General features: G+C 42.7%; 1 protein-coding gene across 16 annotated transcripts in view; it reads left to right on the top strand.

Moving 5' to 3' along the window:
• The window catches only part of LOC119648834 (CUGBP Elav-like family member 4), a 666,752-nt gene that overhangs the window by 325,212 nt on the left and 320,564 nt on the right, over nt 1-20,976 (top strand). For all 16 annotated transcript variants that reach the window (XR_005249062.1, XM_038050698.1, XM_038050701.1 and 13 more), the window contains one exon: nt 7,810-7,953. Coding sequence is in view for 15 of the 16 variants with exons in the window: in XM_038050698.1 (XP_037906626.1) it covers nt 7,810-7,953 (144 nt within the window). In the remaining variant the exon portion in view is untranslated. The remainder of the gene's footprint in view (nt 1-7,809; nt 7,954-20,976) is intronic.

Genomic DNA, 20,976 nt, shown 5'->3' with positions numbered 1-20,976 from the left:
AGTTTTACCTTCGCTATGCTATCATAGGCGGCTTTAACGTCGATGAATAAATGGTGCAACTGATGTCCATATTCCAACAGTTTTTCCATCGCTTGCCGCATAGAGAAAATCTGATCTGTTGCTGCTTTGCCTGGAGTGAAGCCTCTTTGGTATGGGCCAATGATGTTCTGGGCATATGGGGTTATCCGGCCTAGCAAGAGAGAGGAGAATACCTTATAGATGGTACTCAGCAACGTTATACCTCTATAATTGCTGCACTGTGTAATATCTCCCTTTTTATATATGAAACAGATAATGCCTCGTTGCCAATCGTCGGGCATTGATTCGCTGTCTTATACCTTGAGCACAAGTTGATGAACTAGTTGATTAGTTGGTCGCCTCCACATTTAACCAATTCGGTTGTAATTCCATCGACTCCTGGCGACTTATGATTTTGAAGCCGATGAATAGAACGGACTGTCTCTCCTATACTTGATGGTGGCAGTATTTGTCCGTCGTCTTCAGTTGGCGGGACCTCCAACTCGAAGATATTCTGGTTGATCAGTAGCTCATCAAGGTACTCAACCCTACACTCCGATATGCCCATTCTGTCGGAAATCAGATTTCCCTCTTTGTCTCGGCAGGATGAACATCGTGGTGTATAAGGCTCATGCTGACTTGTTGGTAAAACTTCCGCGCCGATGCGGTTACTCTCTGTACTTGTCGAGTTCATAGACTTTTTCATTCTGCCAGGCTTCCTTTTTCCGTCTGTGAAGTCGCCTCTTCGCTCGACGGATTTCATGATAAGTCTCTGCGCGTGCCCGCATTCTTTGAGAATGCAACATTACTCGGTATGCGATATTCTTCCGTTCCGTAGCTAGCTTGAATTCATCGTCAAACCAGCCGTTCCGACTCGTTTTGCGGCTGCGGCCAAGTACGTTTGTGCCCGGATCAATGATAACGTTCTTCAGGTGGTTATGAAGAATCAACATCTCCAGGTCTTCTGTTGACTGCGGTTATTGCGGCATCCATTTCCTTCTTATAGGTGTCGCGGAGGGCTGTGTTGTGGATGGCTTCTGTGTTAACTCTCACCTGATTGTCAGAGGGGATTCTGCGTGGTGTTTTTATTCGAACTTGGAAGACAATGCCAACGAGATAGTGATCCGAGTCTATGTTGGCCCCCGATATGTTCTGACATTCATCAAGACTGAGAGGTGGCGGCGTTCGATGAACACGTGGTCAATTTGGGGCAAGTTGTCCCGTCTGAAGAGGCCCATTCAATGAAGAGGATTCGTGGACGAAAATCACTCCAAGTGACGTGTCCGCGACTCTTGTTCAAAATAGTCGCATTCCTTTTCCCACAACAAGAAGAAAGCGGACCTCATCCAATGGTTCAACAGGACGTCTTCACAATCCCCGGGGTGACCGAAGAGGAACTACAGAAGATCGATGGCCGATTTGGGGACAATAAAGCTCCGGGATTGAACGGGATTCCGAACAAAGCCCTGATGTTGGCTGCTAAAATCAATCTCGCATGGTTCATAAGTACATTTCAATCGTGGTTGACTGAAGAAGTGTTTGACGCTCAGTGGAAGAGACAGAGGTTGGTTCTGCTACCGAAGCGTCAAAAACCACCTAGCGCACCCTCTTCATTTATCCTATCTTTCTGGGGGGAAGATGTTGGAGAGGGTGATATACAACAGGCTACTTCCGTTCGTCGAGCGGGGGATGGTCCATCGGAAAGACAGTATGGGTTTCGTAGAGCACGGTCCACGGTTGATGCTATTGTAACGGTCGTGGACCTGCCGCTGGCAAGTTCTACGCGGTGGTAACGCTGGATGTAAGGAATGCCTTTAACTCAGCCAACTGGGGTTGGATAAAGGCCCCCTGGCTAAACTGGCTGTCCCTAGTTTCTTAGCTCAGATAATCGAGGGTTACCTTTCGGAGAGAATTCTTTGGTACGAGACGGACGACGGACCAAAGGAATATGTTGTCACAGCAGGTCTTCCACAAAGCTCCGTACTGAGGCCCCTGCTGTGGAACATAATGTATGACGGAGTGCTCGGCCTTCGCGTGCCAAGAGTAGTAGTTGCGAAAGATCACCGGAACGTGGAAATGTATGCAAGTAAAACCATTCATGCTATCAAAGCATGGCTCAAAATGGTGAAATTGGACCTGGTGGAAGATAAGACGGAGGCGGTCCTTATTACCAATTGGAAGGAAAAACAACACTGTCGAAATCCGCGTTGGTAATCACGAGGTCGTTCTAAAATCGATCATTAGATACCTGGGGGTAATGATCGATGCCAAGTTGAGCTTCAAGGGCACGTGGACTATGCTCGTGAGAGGGCAGCAAGGCTAGTTCGCCTCTAAGAAAATTTTATTAGAATCCATTCATGTCTGTTTCTCTGTTACACCTGTTACCGATCTGGTGAGATTATGCGGTCTTTGACTCCCTTTCCATCCAACGACTAGTATAGTTTTTCGCTGGGTTTAGGGCGAGCGACACATGCAAAACGCGGGTAGGCGCGGGAGGGCTAATAACATTCGAAATTTATTTCGAATATTGTCAATGCGAACGGATAGATGACGCCCCCGGCACTATCCGCGGCTTTTTAGAACCCGCCACGAGAGTGGAGAGCCAGCGGTGAAAAATTTCCGTTGATAGGAGACAGTGGGACCGCATGGAAATCAACCGGTCTCTTCTGCTGCAACCGCGAAGGTGATCACACAAACTATCTCGTAGTTAAATTTAAACATATTGTGTATCAAGTGAATTGAATCACGATCTCTCGCGTAGTTAAATTTAAACTTACTGTATATCAGTTGAGGTGAATAGAACAGACGACGTGTATTCAAAAGCGCATGGAAGTATTATTGCAATACCTTGCTCGTTAATAGAGTGATATTTCCAAGTGGCCGTGAAATCCAGTTACGGGGTACAGAATTTACCCTGAATAGGTAATTATACGAAAGTGAATTTTCACAGAAGCCGATTTGCACGAAACTTCTATATGAAATCTTGTCCTCAAAACCCGTAATTGAAGAAGGGACAAGTTATTCCCGAAATATCGGTGTTTACAAAATAAAAACCCCTAATAGCGACAGAAACGGTGTTGCGTTTCGATTTTCAAAGTACATCCCATTTCGATATCTGCTCAAATAAATTTAATAATAGCATATTGTCATATTTTGGAAATCTTCCCGAAATCAACCATGATTCGACCATGATAGGCCCTTGCTGATTATACATTGTTCCAGGTTCCAAAATAGACACTGAACTTCCGAGACTAATTTTTTTAAGTCAGGCGATATTACGATATAGGAAAACAAATACATTGTGTTAATAAAATTTGTAAATTGTACAAACTGGTCCTCCAGGTTGGGGATTGGGTAGGGCTGGCAGCGCTACATGAAAAAAAACCTGCTACGAAGCGACAAAAGGAGGACTGGATATATAACGGCAAACCCGAAAACGAAAATGGAATAACGATTTGCGCATTTTCCCATGGAACGTGCGCTACAGAGATGCAGCTGCAAGAGAAGTCGGAACGGCTGGTCCGACGATGAATGCAAGTTAGCAACGGAACGGAAGAATGCTGTATACCGTGTAATGGTGCATTCTCAAAGGACGCGGGCATGTGCAGAGAATTATCACGAACTCCATCGAGCGGAGAAGCGACTTCACCGCCGGAAAAAGGAAACCTGGGAAAACCAACAAGCGTTTATACTCGAAAAGTACAGGGAGCAACCGCACCAGGCTCGCAAGTTTTACCAACAGTTAGCAGGATAAAGCCTTACACACCTCGATGTTCATCCTGCCGAGGCAAAGAGGGAAATCTCCGATAGAATGGGCATATTAGAACGATGGGTTGAATATTTTGATGAACTGCACAACAACCAAAATATCGGTGATTTGGAGGTACCGCCAACTGAAGACGACGGACAGCTAAACCATAAAGTTTAGTGGACTGGCCCAGAATCGATTTCACAAATAGTAGATGTCTCACCGATAGTTACAACACCGTCAGTCACAATAGAAAACGTCAAAACTATTGCCAAGTCCAAAGATGAGCCACAAATGTTAGAATGCTACTCCGACGTTAAAAACTACAACCTGCCTTAGATTCTGTTATAATTTGAGACTTTCTCAAGGACAGGGGAAAACGGGCACGCTAACCTAAGATTATATCAATCAAATTTTCAGCAGAATCATCTGGCTACTCCAATCAACAGGATTCAGAGAAGAAATCGAGCCCTCTAAGGGCAGCCTAAAACAACTGCACCCTTTTCTAGATGAAAAGGGGATTCTGCGAGTCGGCGGTTGACTCCGAAATGCAGACATCTCGGAAGACGCGAAATATTCCATTCCACAACACCATTATCATTATATTATTTCAGAGTAGAAGAATGATAACATCATGGAACATCAAGGAAGGAAAACAACGTTATAATATCAGCACTAATTGCAAGAAGCCGACTAAATATCATTTCAGGAAACCTTCCGGGGGCCGAAACTTTTCAGAAGATGAACAAGGTGAGGAAAATGCGTAACCTCGTCATTGTTTCCGCAAGTCAATCAACCACCTGCGGTTGCATTCGATCACATATTTTCTCCACAAGTAAGCAATCAATTAAAAATCAATTATTGTTAAAATGTCAATTGCATTATTAATTGATTACCTTAGGAATATGATGCGTTAACAATTAAAATAGCAATGGATTAATTGTAGTTCACACAATTTTGTATTATTTAAGTAATGTTTCAAATAAATATTGCAGTCAATCAGTAACCGTATGTTTTGATAATTGCCTCTTAACTCCTCCTTTTTCCCCGAAATCCGATATTCCTATACCACCATTAAGAATATCAGAGTCGCTTTCCACCATATCACCAAGTGGAGCCGTTGTATGATATTTGAAATTTCCAATCAAAAAACAAGTTTCACCCACTTACAATAAGTTTCGTGGCTAAAACTACTAAATCGGCTGCAATACAAGATTGCCGTCGATAACTTTTGCCTTAATATTTTATTAGCTGCTCACTTTGCCCCTTTTTATATATTGGCTGTATGCTCCGTTTTTCTAATGAAGAGTTTCCTGGCAGTCATCGTTAAACCAATCATTTCTCCGGGGCCGGGTTTCATATCCAACTACTACTGCTGTTTTGACGGCGTGTTTTATGTCATACCAGGTGTCATCTATAGGCTTTCTTGTGAGATTCTGGAGAATAGGATTTAGTCGTTTGTGCAGTTTGCCTTGTATTCTCCCGCTATTAAATCATTTTTTAACTTTCCCCCTTTTCTACCATTACATAGTGGTCGGAATAACAGTGTACTCCTCGATATGATCTCACTTCGAAGATGCTGCATGGCCATTTTTTGGTGATGTGAACGTGGTCTATCTGGTTGAAGGGAATGCCATCTGGGGACGCCCATAAGGCGTTGGCCGCTGTCATTTGATATATCATAGAAGCTGCGCGCTCTGGCCGATCCTCGCTGTGTCTCGGTCATTCGGATGCAATGGGTCGTATGATTTTTCTAAGCTATCTTATCTGGTCTATAACTTCGTCATCTTTTCCTTTAGTTCGGCTATAATAAAAAACTTTGCTTTGATGTGAAGGGTTAGGTGGAAGCAGCTCCGAACTGAAGTCTCCCTGATAGCTTCCCAGTTCTGAAAATTGTGTGTCAAGATATTCGAAGACAATAACACGAAACATAAAGTGAGGAAGACACCCATTTGCTTATTGTTCAATTGCCTGGAGGTAGAACAAACTCCTCTAAAATCCTGGGATTGGGTCGACGATTCTCTTTGCGAATGTTCCGTTTCGAGCAAGAAACACTTGGTGGAATACCCTCTCAAAAGAATTGAAAAAATTTCTGCCGAATATGTCCAGCGTCTTTTGTAATTCGTCTAAAGAAGGGTTTTATTTTTTCCTTTTTCTTTAATTTTCTTCGCATTGTATCCAATAGGCTGTAAGTTACGTTCTTTAAAAAAAAATAATACAAAAAAATCATTTTAGCTTTTCTGAATACTTATGTATTTTGTTTAATGTTTATAAAATCACTATTACCAGCCTCGCTGATTACATATTACGAAGTATCTATAGAATTTCTTCTTTTAAAATATTTAAAATTGGGGGATCTACATTTGTTTCATCCGGCTGGCGTTTTTTGGGAACAAGATTGGTGAATACGATAACTGGATAAAGGTTCATATGAAATGAGAATTTGAGGAGATTTTCTTTAGATATTGTTTCATCCAGTCGCTGGAAAAATATATATCGTTGCCATTCATACTTTGGTGGGTCATAGTACGTCAATCAGGTCTACGCACACTTCAGCCTTCTCCAAAACTTTCCCAGATACTTGTACTCTTCAGCCACATTTCTGTGGCTTGTGTTCCTGGGGCCATGCGCTCGTCAGCCATCTTGGAATAACGGATTCCATTGCCTGGCGGAGGTAGTACTGGTGTTGCTTGTCTGGCTGCAACACGCACTTTTCTTAGAAAAAGTTATACCAATTGACACAAAAATGCTACATTGAGTTTAAGGGGGTGTCTATTTTTTACAGGCAAGTACGGTATGAAATACAACGAACACATCCTTAGAAACTACCCAACTGGAAAATCTGACAAAAATCACCAAGTTACCACTATACGATATCTAGACCTCAAAATAACGCGCAACAATCCATATTGAGTCAGGGCTTCGAATTGTGATAGAGCACTTCATCCAAAACCTTAACGGTACACTATAGTGCACTGTAGGAGGTGATCAGCATTCAGCTCGCACGAGATTATTTCCCTGTTTTGACTCAGGTACACAGGTCACAGCTGAGTCGACTGGTATCCGCCATCCAGTCACAATAACAAATCCCTCTGGTACTAGTGAGATTTGAACTGTGACGCTCCTCTACCGCAGCACATCGCTCTAACCACGTGAGCCATCCGGAGACACCTCAAAATACCCTTGTCGATATCTTTTCAAATATTACTATATTTTTTGGAAATGGCTGAAAACCGTTTGAGGTTGAACGAGACCACTAGCGCTCCGCTATGACATCAACTAACTGAGTGGCGCGCATTTTAAAAAATTAAGTTATGCTGCCGCACCCTGTATATATTAGGTACACAAATTGTATATGGTTATATTGGTTACTACCGGGAAGCTTTATAAGCATATACATATACAATCACATGACTACGTGGAGTAGTTGACACTGAAATGCAAATTACTAAAAAAAGTCAAAAAAGGGAACTAAAACGGTTCCACGACCCCGCCATTCTTACAAGTTCACTTGACCTGAAATGCGAAGGTTCTGAGAACGAAGCCTGTTTCACTTTTTGGGGCACATATTTTGTGCCCCATCTACCCTATGTGGCACTCAATATCAGAAAAAAACACCATTTCCGTAAAGTACTAATTGAGTCCTTTCATTTTATACCCAACATGACCATGTTCTGTGAAAAAAAATGTACACCCTCCTTTCGCATGTATGGGGAGCCCCTCTTAAAATCCAATCCAATCCGCCACTCGCTGCATGTAAAGGGACAAGATCACATATTCTCACCAAATTTCGTAACAGTCGGTTCAGCCGTTTCTAAGTAAATCACGTGTGACAGACAGACAGACGAGCAGACCAACAGACTGACAGACAGACATTTAACCGATTTTAATAAGGTTTTGTGTATGCACAAAACCTTTAAAGTAGTGAATACGGCGCATGCCTAAATATAGCAACTTGTTGATCATGGAAAAAAAAAAATTGAATTGAAAACTTTCAAGAAATTATTTTTCCGATGCATTTGAATCTTTCCTCTTCTTTTCAGGGTGCCTCTTCTAGCTTGGTAGTAAAATTCGCTGACACAGAAAAAGAACGGCAACTTAGGCGAATGCAACAGATGGCGGGCCATATGAATTTATTGAATCCATTCGTTTTCAATCAATTTGGAGCTTATGGTGCATATGCCCAGGTAAATCACTAAACGACTTTCATTATGAAGCGCTTCATTATTAATATTTTCAGAAATTAGCATATTTTATTTTATATAAAAAGTTTTTTGTATGTGTTCAGGCAAATCATTTGCTAAGAAACCATGCCAAAGTGAAAATAATTATCATTGCAACTTATTTAATGAATACTTACAACCATATTACAATCACAATATGTACAAACTACATGCAGCCGCAATCAACTCTTTGAGTATTATTGGCAACTTCTAATGCACTCTAGTTAGATTTCGTAGCAGATTTTGTTTCTATGTATTATATCTTCTTTATAATAATTTGACAGATTAAACTAGCCACAACCAGTATTCTTTCTGATTGTAACATTTAAAAAATTCTGTAAAGCATGACGCATGCTAATTATAAAATTTGATTTTTACTGAATTGTTGAGAAGCTGAATCTTAGCATTGGTTAACTGCGCTCATTGTACTAACTCAACTCAATATGAACTACATTGTTAATACATAACCCAAAATCAGTAACTTTTATTGGAATCTGACGCTGTTATAAAGTAGCCATGTAAGGTATAAAATGAAAAGCCTCGGTTAGTACTTTCCGAAGCCGGTCTTAGTTTTCACATTTGTTGAAAAGAGGGGGAGTGCAGGGATCGAAAGTGATTATTTCTTCAACGGACTCGTTCACAGAAACTACCTAACCGAAAAATCTGGAAAAAATATACCCTTCATACGGATATCTATTCAAATAAACTTATATATTATTATAATTTTTAGTATTTGATTGAAATGTAGACTGTAACATAAAACGTTTATAGTTTTATGATGCTGCTTTTATGCAAATAATTTGATCTTGAAAGAACAGAATAGATAAAAGTCAACTTCATACGCTTCAAACTAGTATTTCAACATTATTAGCAGGTGTAAAGAAGTTCACCTGAAACAGATACAACCTTTCGCAAACCGAAAGGTCGGTATAAAATATTTTGTCGATTTTTTATGAAAGAATATTTGGGTACACGATGTTCCCATTCATATGTAGCCCATAGTGTATATATTATACGTTGAATATAAGCGACATCCAAATCGATGTGCTACGCACAGGGTGTAGTAATCTAATGCCAAGCAGGTAATTTCGAACTACCAAATTTTATCCTTTTTACTAAGAGTGTAGTCAGTGTAACTTCGAATCTTTCTAATCTCTCCTTAATTTTATTACAATTTACTTCTATTTAAATATATTGTTTCGGCGGTTATGCAATTGCAGAATAAACTTCTTAACAATGGATTTAGAACATATTTATCAATAAGCGAAATGGTAGTTTATTTAGATTGATCAGAGATAACAATTTTGATTATATCAAATTATCAAATGTGATCAATGCAAAAATAGAGTTTAACCTCCAGTCTGCAGACCCGCGACTGTGGAGCTCCCCCTTTTTTGGGTTAAATCCAAGTTTTCAAAATAGAACGAAAACGCTGACTGACGGTTTCGTCCAGGGCAGAGGCAATTCATCATACGCTGCCTCACCTCTGCCCTGGGAGCAGCGTGACCGATAGCAACGAAAAATGGAAATGGCTCCACTTAAATATAATCGCAAACATGTAATGGGTACGAATTATATTCAAGTGAAATCCGTCATAAGTCTAGACCTAAACCAGGCCGAAGTAAATTTTTTTTGAGGATGCTGGGAGCCCTGATTCCGCACCCACTTGGTGACGGACCGGACCACTTGGGAAGCAACCTACTTCCTCTTTTGTAGTCCACGGACTCCTCTTTTTTGAGTTAAACCCAAGTTTTCAAAAAAGAACGAAAAAGCTGACTGACGGTTTCGTCAGCAGGAGATGACTTATCAGCCTCACCTCTGCCCTGGGAGTAGCGTGACTGAAAGTAACGAATTTTTTCATGCTTGATCATGCCCCCGCAATTATTTTTTCAGGCCATATTCTGAAAAAGGTCCTCGTTCAATAGTTGGTATTGTTTGATCATCTCTTTACTAGGTTCCTATGTAAGTACAGAAGCACTTTCTATGTTGACATATGGGATATGCTTCATTTAGCGAATGTCTTTTACTCACCACCTTTCCGTCAACCTATGTTTATACCAGAATTAAGCATCTGAGCTGTCAACCTCGTCATATTGCTTGTGGCATGTTAGTCGTCATCCCATCCTTTAAAATTCCCATACCGCTCAGATCTCATATCCAATTTCTAATCGGCAAATATTTACTTTAAGCTCTAATGGCACTTAGCACAAACTCCAAACCGCCACAAATGTTTGGCCAAACCAAATATCGTCATCCAGCATCCGCCGCCCACCTTCCTCTTGCATCAAATGCCAAAAATGGAAACCAGGTTTGGAAAGTACTAATCAATTCTTTTGATTATCGGCTCGGTTTTGTTGAAAACAAAAATAATTGCAGAAAAATAGCTTCTCCATACACATATTCGACTTCAGAATTTCATGTTTTGTCAATTTTTCTCGATAATTATGCGAGAAACTGACAAGTTTGAAGTGCTATAAATTTGATACTCTGGTGGCACATTGGAGGCATAAACCACGAGCGCATTATAGTGGCGAATTCACCTCCAACGACGCTCTGTACTGTGGCCATCGCACTGCACTGTCGCTGCAGTTGCTGGCGGCTTGGCACGAGGCAAACTTTCCTCCTTTTCGATCTGACCGCGCGCCGGCGCGAATAGATGACCGTGTAAATTAAGTTGCAATAGTGCAATTGTGCTGTATGCAAATCAATTCAAATAAAGTGTATTGGAGTTTTGTTTAAATTAGACGTCGTTAAAATCGATTCAATGTCTGTCTGTTTATCTGTCTGTCTGTCTGTCTGTCACACGCACTTTTCTTCAAAAGGGCTAAACCGATCCGAACGAAATTTGATGGACAGATGGGAACTATGAAATCCCACGCATACAGCGAGTGGCATAAATTTAGATGGAGTTTAAAGGCTCCCCATACATGCAAAGGGGGGATTCAAAAAATGTTTTTCACCGGATATCCACTAATAGTTGGATTTTCATGAAACTGGCATGTGTATGCACGATACTGCTCTCTATCCCGGTGCAAAATTTAATACTCCTAGGATGAAATTTATATGGCTTGCTGTTAATTCGCATAATGATAAGTTGAACTGCTATAACTTTGACACTAATAGCTGGATTTTCATGAAACTTGCATGTATATGCACGGTACTGATCTCTATGCCAGTGCAACTTAGTACTCTTAGGATGAACTTAAGAGGGTTTTTTAGTCATTCTAAAAGTTGGTAATATACTATTAGTAAGTTTATCTGAGCAGATATCGGAATGGGACGTCTCTCGAAGCTTAGATTTCACGTAAGTGTTTTACACAAAACCTTAAAAAGGGCTGGGGGAAGTAAATTTTCCATAAATGCGTCCTTAATATTTCACGCGAATGTCAATTATTCTTGCTAATTATGACGTCAACATCTTATTTGCAAGGTTTTGGAGGCAGTGAATTCGCGCGAAATTGCTAGGTTTGAACTGCCAGACTTCCATAAAATTTGGCGTGTATGTGAAATATGGTCCTCTATGCTAGCGCGAAATTTGGTAGTCCTAGAATGAATTTAAGGCGGGTTTTTCAGTAAATTTCTAAACGTTGGTAATATACTATTAGCAAGTTTATTTGAGCAGATATCGGAATGGGGCAAATTTTGAGGCCTGGATTTCATCTAGGCGCACTTTCTTGATTTTTTTTCGGATTTTTGGGATGGGTAGTTTCCGAAAATGAGTCCTGTCTCACTTTATGTGCGCACATTTTTACTCCCCTTTAAACTCCACCTAAATTTATATTACTCGCTGTATGCGTGGGATTTCATAGTTGCCATCTCTCCACCAAATTTCGTTCGGATCGGTTTAGCCGTTTTGGAGAAAAGTGCTATGAAAAATAGACAGACAGACACTGAATCGATTTTAATAAGGTTTTGTTTTCTTCTTGAATCGAATTTTAATATGTCACTCGAATGTCAATTATTCTCGTTATTTATAACGTCAGCATCTTATTTGTATGGCTTAGGATGCTGTTAATTCGCACAAAATTGATAAGTTTGAACTGCTATAACTTTGACACTAATAGTTAGTTATAGCAGTTGAAACTGCCGGACATGCACATTTCCGGTCTACATATCCGGTCTACATTTGACTGCAAGTTTGAGGGCCTTATTCGGTGTACCGTCCAGACCCGGGGCTTTGCTGTCACCTATTCGACTGCAGATCTCCAGCAGCTCGTCCCTGGTGACTGGTGGAATCGGCGTCACATTCATGGGACGCTGCAAAGTGTTAGTACCCCGCTCTTGTTAGGGAAATAACCCCTGGATTATTTTCAACAAGCGCATAGGGAACGTGATCTGCGGAGATGATCGGCCTCTGAATCGCCCTGTTACGATTTTATAGGCGCTACCCCACGGATTTATGTCCACTTCGAAACAGAGCTCCTTAAAACATTCCCTCTTACTCCGCTGGATGGCGAGCTTGAGGTTTTTGCGAGCTTCCCTATAGGCATACTCCTTTTGCCCTTGATCGATCTGCCTCTGTGGCAAATCGATCGGAGACTGGCAAGTTCACTATTCCACCAATAATTGGGTCTTCTAATGGAGAATGAGCATCTCCTAGGCATCGACGCGTCAAATGCCTTAGAGATGCTTTGTGTAACATGGAGAGCTCTATCCGAGGACGTACCTGCTTTGCTAGGCCACACTTCCATGAATGTTTGCTAATCCATCGCTTTTGCAGGCCATCCTGGTGTTCTTTTGGATTTCGGCTTCCGGGGTGCGGGTATCCTGCCTTGTGCCTCCGTCGATAGTTCAAAGGAGATGACCTGGTGGTCGCTGTACGTTAAGTCCTCGCTAACTTGCCAGGACATGTCACGTACCAACACAGGGCTGACAAAAGTCAGATCTACAAATGAACCAGTTCCCCCTTTCCGATAAGTGTTTACATCGCCTTGTTGGCTAGAACTACATCCAACTGGGCGAATGCTTCTAATAAGAACCGGTCTCTTGCGTTAGTCTCTTTGCTGCGCTACTCGATAGCCCACGCATTAAAGTCACCGGCTATCACATTTGGACCTCATCCCCTTGCGTCGTGAACAAGATCGTCTAACAAACTCAGGAAGTGTGAGGCTCGGTGGGGCGTAACAATTATATACGAATATACGCCTTACCCATGCTATATTGTATGGCTTGACGACCGTACGCGCATATCGCTGCTCCACCAGTCGAATCTATGACCCAAACACCACCGTTAAGATTTCTGTATGGTTCACTAATGACAGCAATTGCACTTTGGGCCCTTCTGAACTTTTAGTTCCGTTTGTTGCACTCCTTTTTGGTGCCTGGTGATTTCCCAAAGCTTCCCCCTCTTTGTCTCGCACTCGCTTACTTGATCGAAGATCGATTACCTTGCGCTTTGGTGTCACTTGGGTCGCCTGTGACACTGTAGGGGTTAGGATGTCCCGCTTTTCCTTAGGCTTCCTTACTTCTTCCTGGGACCTACTGTAAAGCACCCTGATGGCTCTCACCATATTCTTAATGGCTTGGTGTACGTTGTGCTTGTCCTTGATGAATTTGGATAGCTCAACTATTTTAGTCCCAAGCTGCATAAAAGGTAGTTCTTCTGGGTCAGGGCTCTGTTCTCGGCCAGATTACTCCTTTTACTGACTCCTTCACCTTTTTCAATTACTGAGCTCCCAGGGACTTTTTGTTTTCCCGGCTTTGGTATTGAGAGCGATCGTAAAATTGATGAGTTTCTCCTGAATGGGTTTATTTGCTGCTGCTGGAGTACCTCTTGATCAAATCCGATGAGTGTCGAAATCGCCTTTTTGGCCAGCTATCTCTTTTTAGCCCATCATTCTTTGCCTTTGCAATTGGTGTTCTTGGCAGGGTTGTCCTTCGTTCGAACAGCTCCTTCTCCAAATCCAAAACACTTGTAGTATTAGATGCAACGGTGGCCAAGTTGTCCACTACCGAGGCACTACGGTATAGGGATGTCGACGGCCGGGAGCCCGCTTGCTCACTCCCAAAAACCGCCGGTACTGGGGTTCCGAGCCCCTGCACCGTAACTTTACTCCTTCTCAATTCGTCCATGTTGGTTTTATTTTTTGGGTGTCTTCCCATAGCCATTTTGGTCCACGCACCAGAGATGAGCAAACACTAGCCCATGCATGGTCAGAAAAGAAAAGTGCATGAACACATATTTACATCTCAATAGGTATGCCCCAATTTGCCAGCTGGGGTCGCGCCTGATGGGAGATCTGGCCACCCCTCACAGGTCTGTCTTTTTTTTTCGATGGTAGGCGGAAAGCTTAACAAACTACCGCAGGCTCCTGTCGCACGGTTATATGGGACTCTTACCCACTAAAACCACCTCCTTCTCCTTCCATTCTCCCCGGGGGACTCCCATTTGATATTATGTCGCGGGGCTGGATCAGAATTTATTCTACGCTCATGTTAATGTCCGTGTTCCTCTCGCGTTCATTCTTTCGGATGACTTCTCCCTGCCTAAGCTTCTTTCCGATGGCTGCAATCACTTTTTCGACTTCTGTCCATATCTCTTTGCTTTCACCATGAGTTCCATTATATTTTCGGGTGTAAAGTGCTCCCCGGTTGTAGTTTCTAATGTTGCCCTTTAGGCTTCGAATCTGGGGGCAATATAAAAAGACGTGTTCTGCGTGCTCTGCAATATTTGGGCACTTTGGGCAATATGGCGAGTCATCACGCCCAAATCGATACAGATATGCTCGATAGCCTCCGTGTCCCCTCAAGAATTCAGTTAGGTCGAAACCTACTTCGCCGTGGGCTCGCTCGATCCATTTCCGAGTCCAGCAGCCTTTTTCTGACTCGTCCCACTTCTCTTGCCATTCTGCGACAGTTTCAGTTCGTGCGAACTGTCGCCGACGGGCAGGAGCTTCTGCGGTGAGGTACGTTCGATCGTAAAGTCGTTGTAGTTCTTTCGTCAGGATTTCAGGATGGGTCGGCCTTGGGCCACCTATATTTGGTAGCATTCTCGCAACCAGCGCTTTGATGTTATATGCCTTGGTTGCTGCACCCTCCAGATGCAATCTGAAGTTTAACCTAGTACTTAAGTGCAGGCTTTCAATGAATTGTTTGCGTTCCAACTTTGATCTTCATGGAAGTACACTTTCTCCGCTTGGTAATAAGTACTACTTCCGTCTTATGCTCTGCGAGCTGTAGACCAGCATTCTCTAACCACGATTTAATCTCATAGACTGCTTCATTTGTATAAAGCTCGACTCCTTCCAGAAGGCGTGTAGCAACCGTCACCCCAATATCGTTCTTGCCGAAGGTGGAACGGGGTTCGTCAGCAACTCTATTTAAACACAGGGGATCTCTCTCCAGACAACATTGTCGAAGAGATGCTAAGGACTGCTGACAGCTGGAACCGTGTTGCCCATTACGTTCGGGCCCTTCTCGTTGCTAGCAAGATAGAACTCGACCGGTGGAGGAGCCGGATGGCAGAGGTTTCCTTGAACTGACAGTTCCCTTCCACCTGTCCCCTCCCGTTGGTGAAAGGAATTCCCTGACCTGAAGGCTCCGCAAGGCGGGAGAGTTCGGCGACTAGCCCGAAGTAATGTGACAAACGGTTCCAAGCTAGCTTTCTGACGATGGGGAGGTGTTTAGTTGGTAGTCCGACAACGTACCTAATCGGGAGTCTAAAACTGTGTGCGTAAATGCAATCACCTACCCTACCCTAAAAAAAAACAAAAAAAAATTTCGTCTGCGAAACCAATGGAGGCCACACCAGTTGGAAGGTCTAGTATCAGTACTCCGTTATACGTAATAATCCACAAGAGTGGCCCTAGGACAGACCCCTGTGGAACTCCGCATGACGAAGCTAGTATTAATTTCTGCTTCTTCCATTGTGTACATGTAAAAGGGGGGTGTAACAATTTTTTCAAATGAAAGGTCTCGACTAGTAATTTTCGAAGCCGGTCCCAGTTTTGAGATTTGTTTGAAAGGCGAAGAGTGGGAGGGGTGGAAATTGATGATTTCTTTAACGGACCCATTCCCCCCAACCGAAAATTCTGAAAAAAATCACCAAGCTACCTCTATATGGTGCCCAAGCCTTAAAATACTCTCCATATCATCTGTTCAAATTAAATTAATAATAGTGTATTTCCATATTTTTGGGGAAATTGAGTAAAACCCCCTTTAAGTTTACCCCAGAGTTATAAAAGTTATAAGTTATAGTAATATAAGTTATAGTAATATTATAAAATATAATATTAAGCATATTATCCCTGAGTTTGTTCACATTATACTATTAGTAGCAAAGTTATAGTAGCTCAAACTTGACTTTACCGTGAAAATTTACTGCAACTAAATATCAATATCACACTAAAGTGGGTAGTCAGACATGCTAACTGTATATACATAACAAGCTTCGTGCAAATGTGATAGTTCTGCACTCAAATATACTCACAAAAGAAACAAACAAAACCTTTCATACTTGAAGCGCCCAGCTTCCGGTTTCCCGACTTGTTATATCTGGTATCGGTTAAATTCTTAACATTTTCTAATAATATTAAACTCAGAGTGTCAGGACTTTCCATCAAATGATTTATTTAAATCGTTTTCTAAAATTTAGGGCAATGGAATTTGTAGCTATGTGACACGGAGCTGTCGAGCACTCGTCGCCAGTCACATCTTCTTCTTTTTCTTCAGCCTTCGCAGGTCACCGCCACTGACAGAACTGAGCGAGTCAATGCTATCGGTTAATGGATAACTGTGTTATGCTCCTCACAAAAGAAAACATAAAGCCTTTTATATCTGAAGCGTCAAGCTTCCAGTTTCCCGGCTTGTTTGTTCTGTCCGACCAGACAAACATACATGTTTGTCTAGAAGCGAATGAGTGAATATCAATTTCTGATGAGAATGAACACTTTAAACGGCTTTGTTTCTATTAATACTGATAACAGTTTTAATTATATTTATATACAGTTATTTCGGAAATAAACTCTAGAGAAGTGTGTCCCGTTAGATCGGTTTGAAACGACTACGTGCACGCTGCACGATGGCTGGAACAGGAGGGACCGGTTCTTCTCCATCCGGTCCACCTGCCTCCAACCAACGGCACTTTCTCACCGCTAACTCTCCACTCCAGTGGCGAGTTCTAAAAAGCGTGGAGAGCGCCGGTGGCGCCATCAACCCGCTCGTATTCGCAACATTCGAAATAAATTTCGAATGCCGCGAATTCTGCTGCGCCACATGTTACTGATGAAATGGACTTACTTTGCCTTTAACGCTTGCCGTTTTTGGAATCTCGTATGAAGGCCGTTTTTTTTCGGTTTTATCAGAATTTTTGATTAAAGTTGCAAATATATCTTGAGCATGTGTAATAGTTTTTCCTGCCCGATAGCATAGTTAATTATTGAAATACAGAGCAATTTATACACCCATCTCCGAAGAAGCTGTTTTTCTGCATCAATTAAAAATATTAAAAGCTAAATTTTTGGTGCCTGGTTAAACTTTTTTTTGTGAATTTTGGTAGTTTTTCAAGTATTCTTTAATGAATAAAAAGTACTGCTGAATGAATCGCAATTATCCTAGTTTGGGGACCATAGAAATGTGTCCTGAATAAGTCGTGCAAATTTCCAAGAATTTGGATGGATAGATTTTGGGCTATGGTGGCAGATTTTCAATATGCAGTTTCAAGAAAAACATATTTAAATAGTAGAATGTGATTTTTAGCCATAAAATTTTAACTGATCATTAATCTACTATACCTAGTCTATAAACCTTGGGCTTTCTTTAAGAAACATATGTACGGCCTTGTGCGGATTTGACACACGCGAGACTCCCTTAGGGAGAGTTTTCAGGCAATATTCCAAAATATGGTAATATACAATTATTACCTTCATTTGTCGAGATATCGAAACGGGATGCATTGAGTAGACAAGAAATCAATAGCAATAATTAGAGAGGCTTTATTAGAAGCAATTAGAAAAAACTATGGTTGAAATCAAAAGGTATCAATCTCTTTATTTTAGATTATTAGAAGCAATTAGAAAAAATTATGGTTGAAATCAAAAGGTATCAATCTCTTTATTTTAAAACCACTAATAATATATGAAGATAATATTAATCTTCTTTTCTTTTTCTGTAGCCTTTGTCCTGTTCACAACCCTGTAGCCATTGTCCTGTTCCGCGAATCCGACACACGGGATGACCCCCTCAAGGGTAGTTTTCAGGCAATATTCCAAAATATGATTATATACCATTATTAGCCTCATTTGTGGAGATATCGAAACGAATGAGGGTAGTAACCGTGCAGCGTGTATTGCGCCAGTAGTTCCACAGTTCTTAACAAATCTGGTTTGATCCACGGTTACTTCAACGATTTCGTGAATGCAGCTGACAAGAATGCGTTCAAAAGTCTCCATGAACATTGAACTTTCTGCTGGACTACCTCTACTGGATAGCTGAGTGGTTAGAGCACAAGGCTGTCGTACGGAAGGTCACGATTTAAATCGCATTGGCGGCAGTGGGATTTGTTTCGAGTAAATCTTCAGCTTTCCGCAAGTCTTTAATGGAACGCGGTTCGTCAAACCGTTTCCACAGGAGTACAGCTTGGTAGCGATATGAATACACACACCGAAGAAATAAACAAAACCCTTCATACCTGAAGCGCCGAGCTTCCGGTTTCCCGACTTGTTTATTTTCTTAAACTGACATTTTTCACCTACCACCTAGGGGTTTCAGCGACTGACCTCAGAACTGCATTCCCCATTATACGGCGAAGCGAACGCGACGTTGATTTGGGGCGCAAACGGGCTTCAGCCTGGATAAGGAGACAGCCTTTTTATGTCCACCGATCTCGAGCAAGAAGAAATGTTCTCCCCGCGCCCCCAGCTACAGCGGCTTCCGGACAGCATCGTCCTGACCAGGACGTGCATGCACGTCTCCAGCTCCTTGGGAGCGCAAGCAGGTGCGAATGAGTGTTGGGTGGGAGGTGTGGCTTTAGTGTGGCGAAGGTTGTCTTTCAGCAGAGGTAGCAATCCCGAATCTGATCTCTTGTCGAAGACCGGATCACTTGCAAGTCCGCGGGCTGGCTGCAAATTCCTTTCGGCGGGTTGTTTGTAGGCCGAGTAGGACGAGAGGCAAGACTTGAGTCCAGGACGGATCATCGCGAGTCATAATGGCGGCTATCAACGTCCGGTGTCAACGCTCTAGCATCCCATTGGATTGCGGGTGGTAAGCCGTAGTTGGCTGGAATCCCAGGAGTTTGCCTAACTCCGAGAAAAGGGTGGACCCAAATTGCATTCCTTGGTCAGTGATGATCACTGTAGGGACGCCAAAGCGAGGGGTCCACTGTCGACAGAGGGCTTGGACGCGAGATTGTGCTGTAATGTCTTTCAGAGGTATTGCCTCAGGCCACCGCGTAAACCTGTCAATGATTGTAAGGCAATACTTGTAACCGTGCGAGTCTCGCAAAGGGCCTACTATATCGAGGTGCATGACGTGGAACCGCTTGGTGGTGCGAGCCAAAATGTTTACTTACATGCCTGATGACCTTACAATTTTGGCATGCGATGCACTCTCTGGCCCAGAAGTTGATGTCATTATTCATGGAGAGCCAGAAGTATTTCTCAGTGACTAACCGATTTGTCGTTCTGATGCCTGGATGCGCTAAGTCATGAACCCATTCGAACAATTCCTTGCGAAAGGTGGCCGGAATGTATGGCCGGGGTCCCTTTTCCGAGTATTCGCAGCAGAGAGAGAGGTTCGAGGCGCAGATGGGCAAATCCCGAAATTTATATTTGGATTTGGATTTGAGGCTCTGAACTACTGCGTCATCTACCTGCGCCTTGGCGATAGCCGAGAACTCAAGTGAGGCGGGGATATGAACCTCGGAGACGCGAGACAAAGCGTCAGCAGCTATGTTTTCCTTACCGGACACGAGCTGTATGTCTGACGTGAACGGGCTTATAAGGCTCAGATGTCGAAGCTGAAGAGGGGACGCTTTGTAGGGCTTTTGTTTCAAAGCATATGTTAGAGGCTGAGGAGAAGCTGAAGAACTTAATACTCAAGTACGCGGTGAGCAGTTCTCGATTGTAGGGCCGCATTGCACAACCGGAAAGTCACCTGTGTGAACTAGAAGAGCCCAAAGGGTGTGCATATTGTCGTCTATGGAATCTCTTCTGAAGCTACAGAGATTTGGTGATATGCCTTGGTTAAATCCAAGGTCGAAAAGATGCGGCAGTTTGCGAGATGATGCGCAAAGTCGTAGATGAGTGGACTAGGATATCGATCTGGAACAGTCTGTGCATTTAGCCTTCTGTAATCCCCACCGGGGCACCATTCGCCGTTTGGCTTAGGGAGCATATGGAGTGGGGAAGACCAACAGCTATCCGAAAGTCTGTAGATACCGTGTTGTATAAGTTATTCAAACTCTTTCCGTGCAATAGCCAGCTTCTGGTGTGGTAGAGGACGCACCTTCGCGAAGATAGGGGAACCAGTGTTGTTAATGTGGTGACGCATATTGTGCTTCACTGGTTTACTTTTGGATGAATACCCGAACTAGAGAGTCAGTAATGTCCTCCAAAAGTATGGAAAGATTGTTGTTGGGAAGACATGAGATTTGGCCTAACGAATTAAGGTTGGTTGTGGAGTCTATAAGGGACCTGTTCTGCAAGTCCACCAGCAACCCATAGTGACACAAGAAGTCTGCGCCTAAAATGGGGAAGCTGACATCCGCCAGGATGAATCGCCACGAAAACCTCCTATGCAAACCAAGACTCACGTCCACTTGCCTATACACGTAGGTGTTAGTTCGGGAGAAATTTGCTGCCGCCAGTTTCAACGGTTGTGGAAATAATCGATGGTGCCGGGGTACGGGAAGAATCAAAATCTCAGCACTAGTATCTACGAGATAACTGCGCCATTGACAGGGTCACAAATTGTTAGGCGACGTGGCGCTGCGTTCTGTTTGGCCGTCGCCAAGGCCCCCCGCAGGCCTAGTTTTTTGAGGTAGACGCGAAT

This window comes from Hermetia illucens, chromosome 2 (genome assembly GCF_905115235.1).
Source record: "Hermetia illucens chromosome 2, iHerIll2.2.curated.20191125, whole genome shotgun sequence".
In the NCBI taxonomy this organism is placed as follows: domain Eukaryota; kingdom Metazoa; phylum Arthropoda; class Insecta; order Diptera; family Stratiomyidae; genus Hermetia; species Hermetia illucens.
This window is presented reverse-complemented; position numbering and strand designations above follow the sequence as displayed.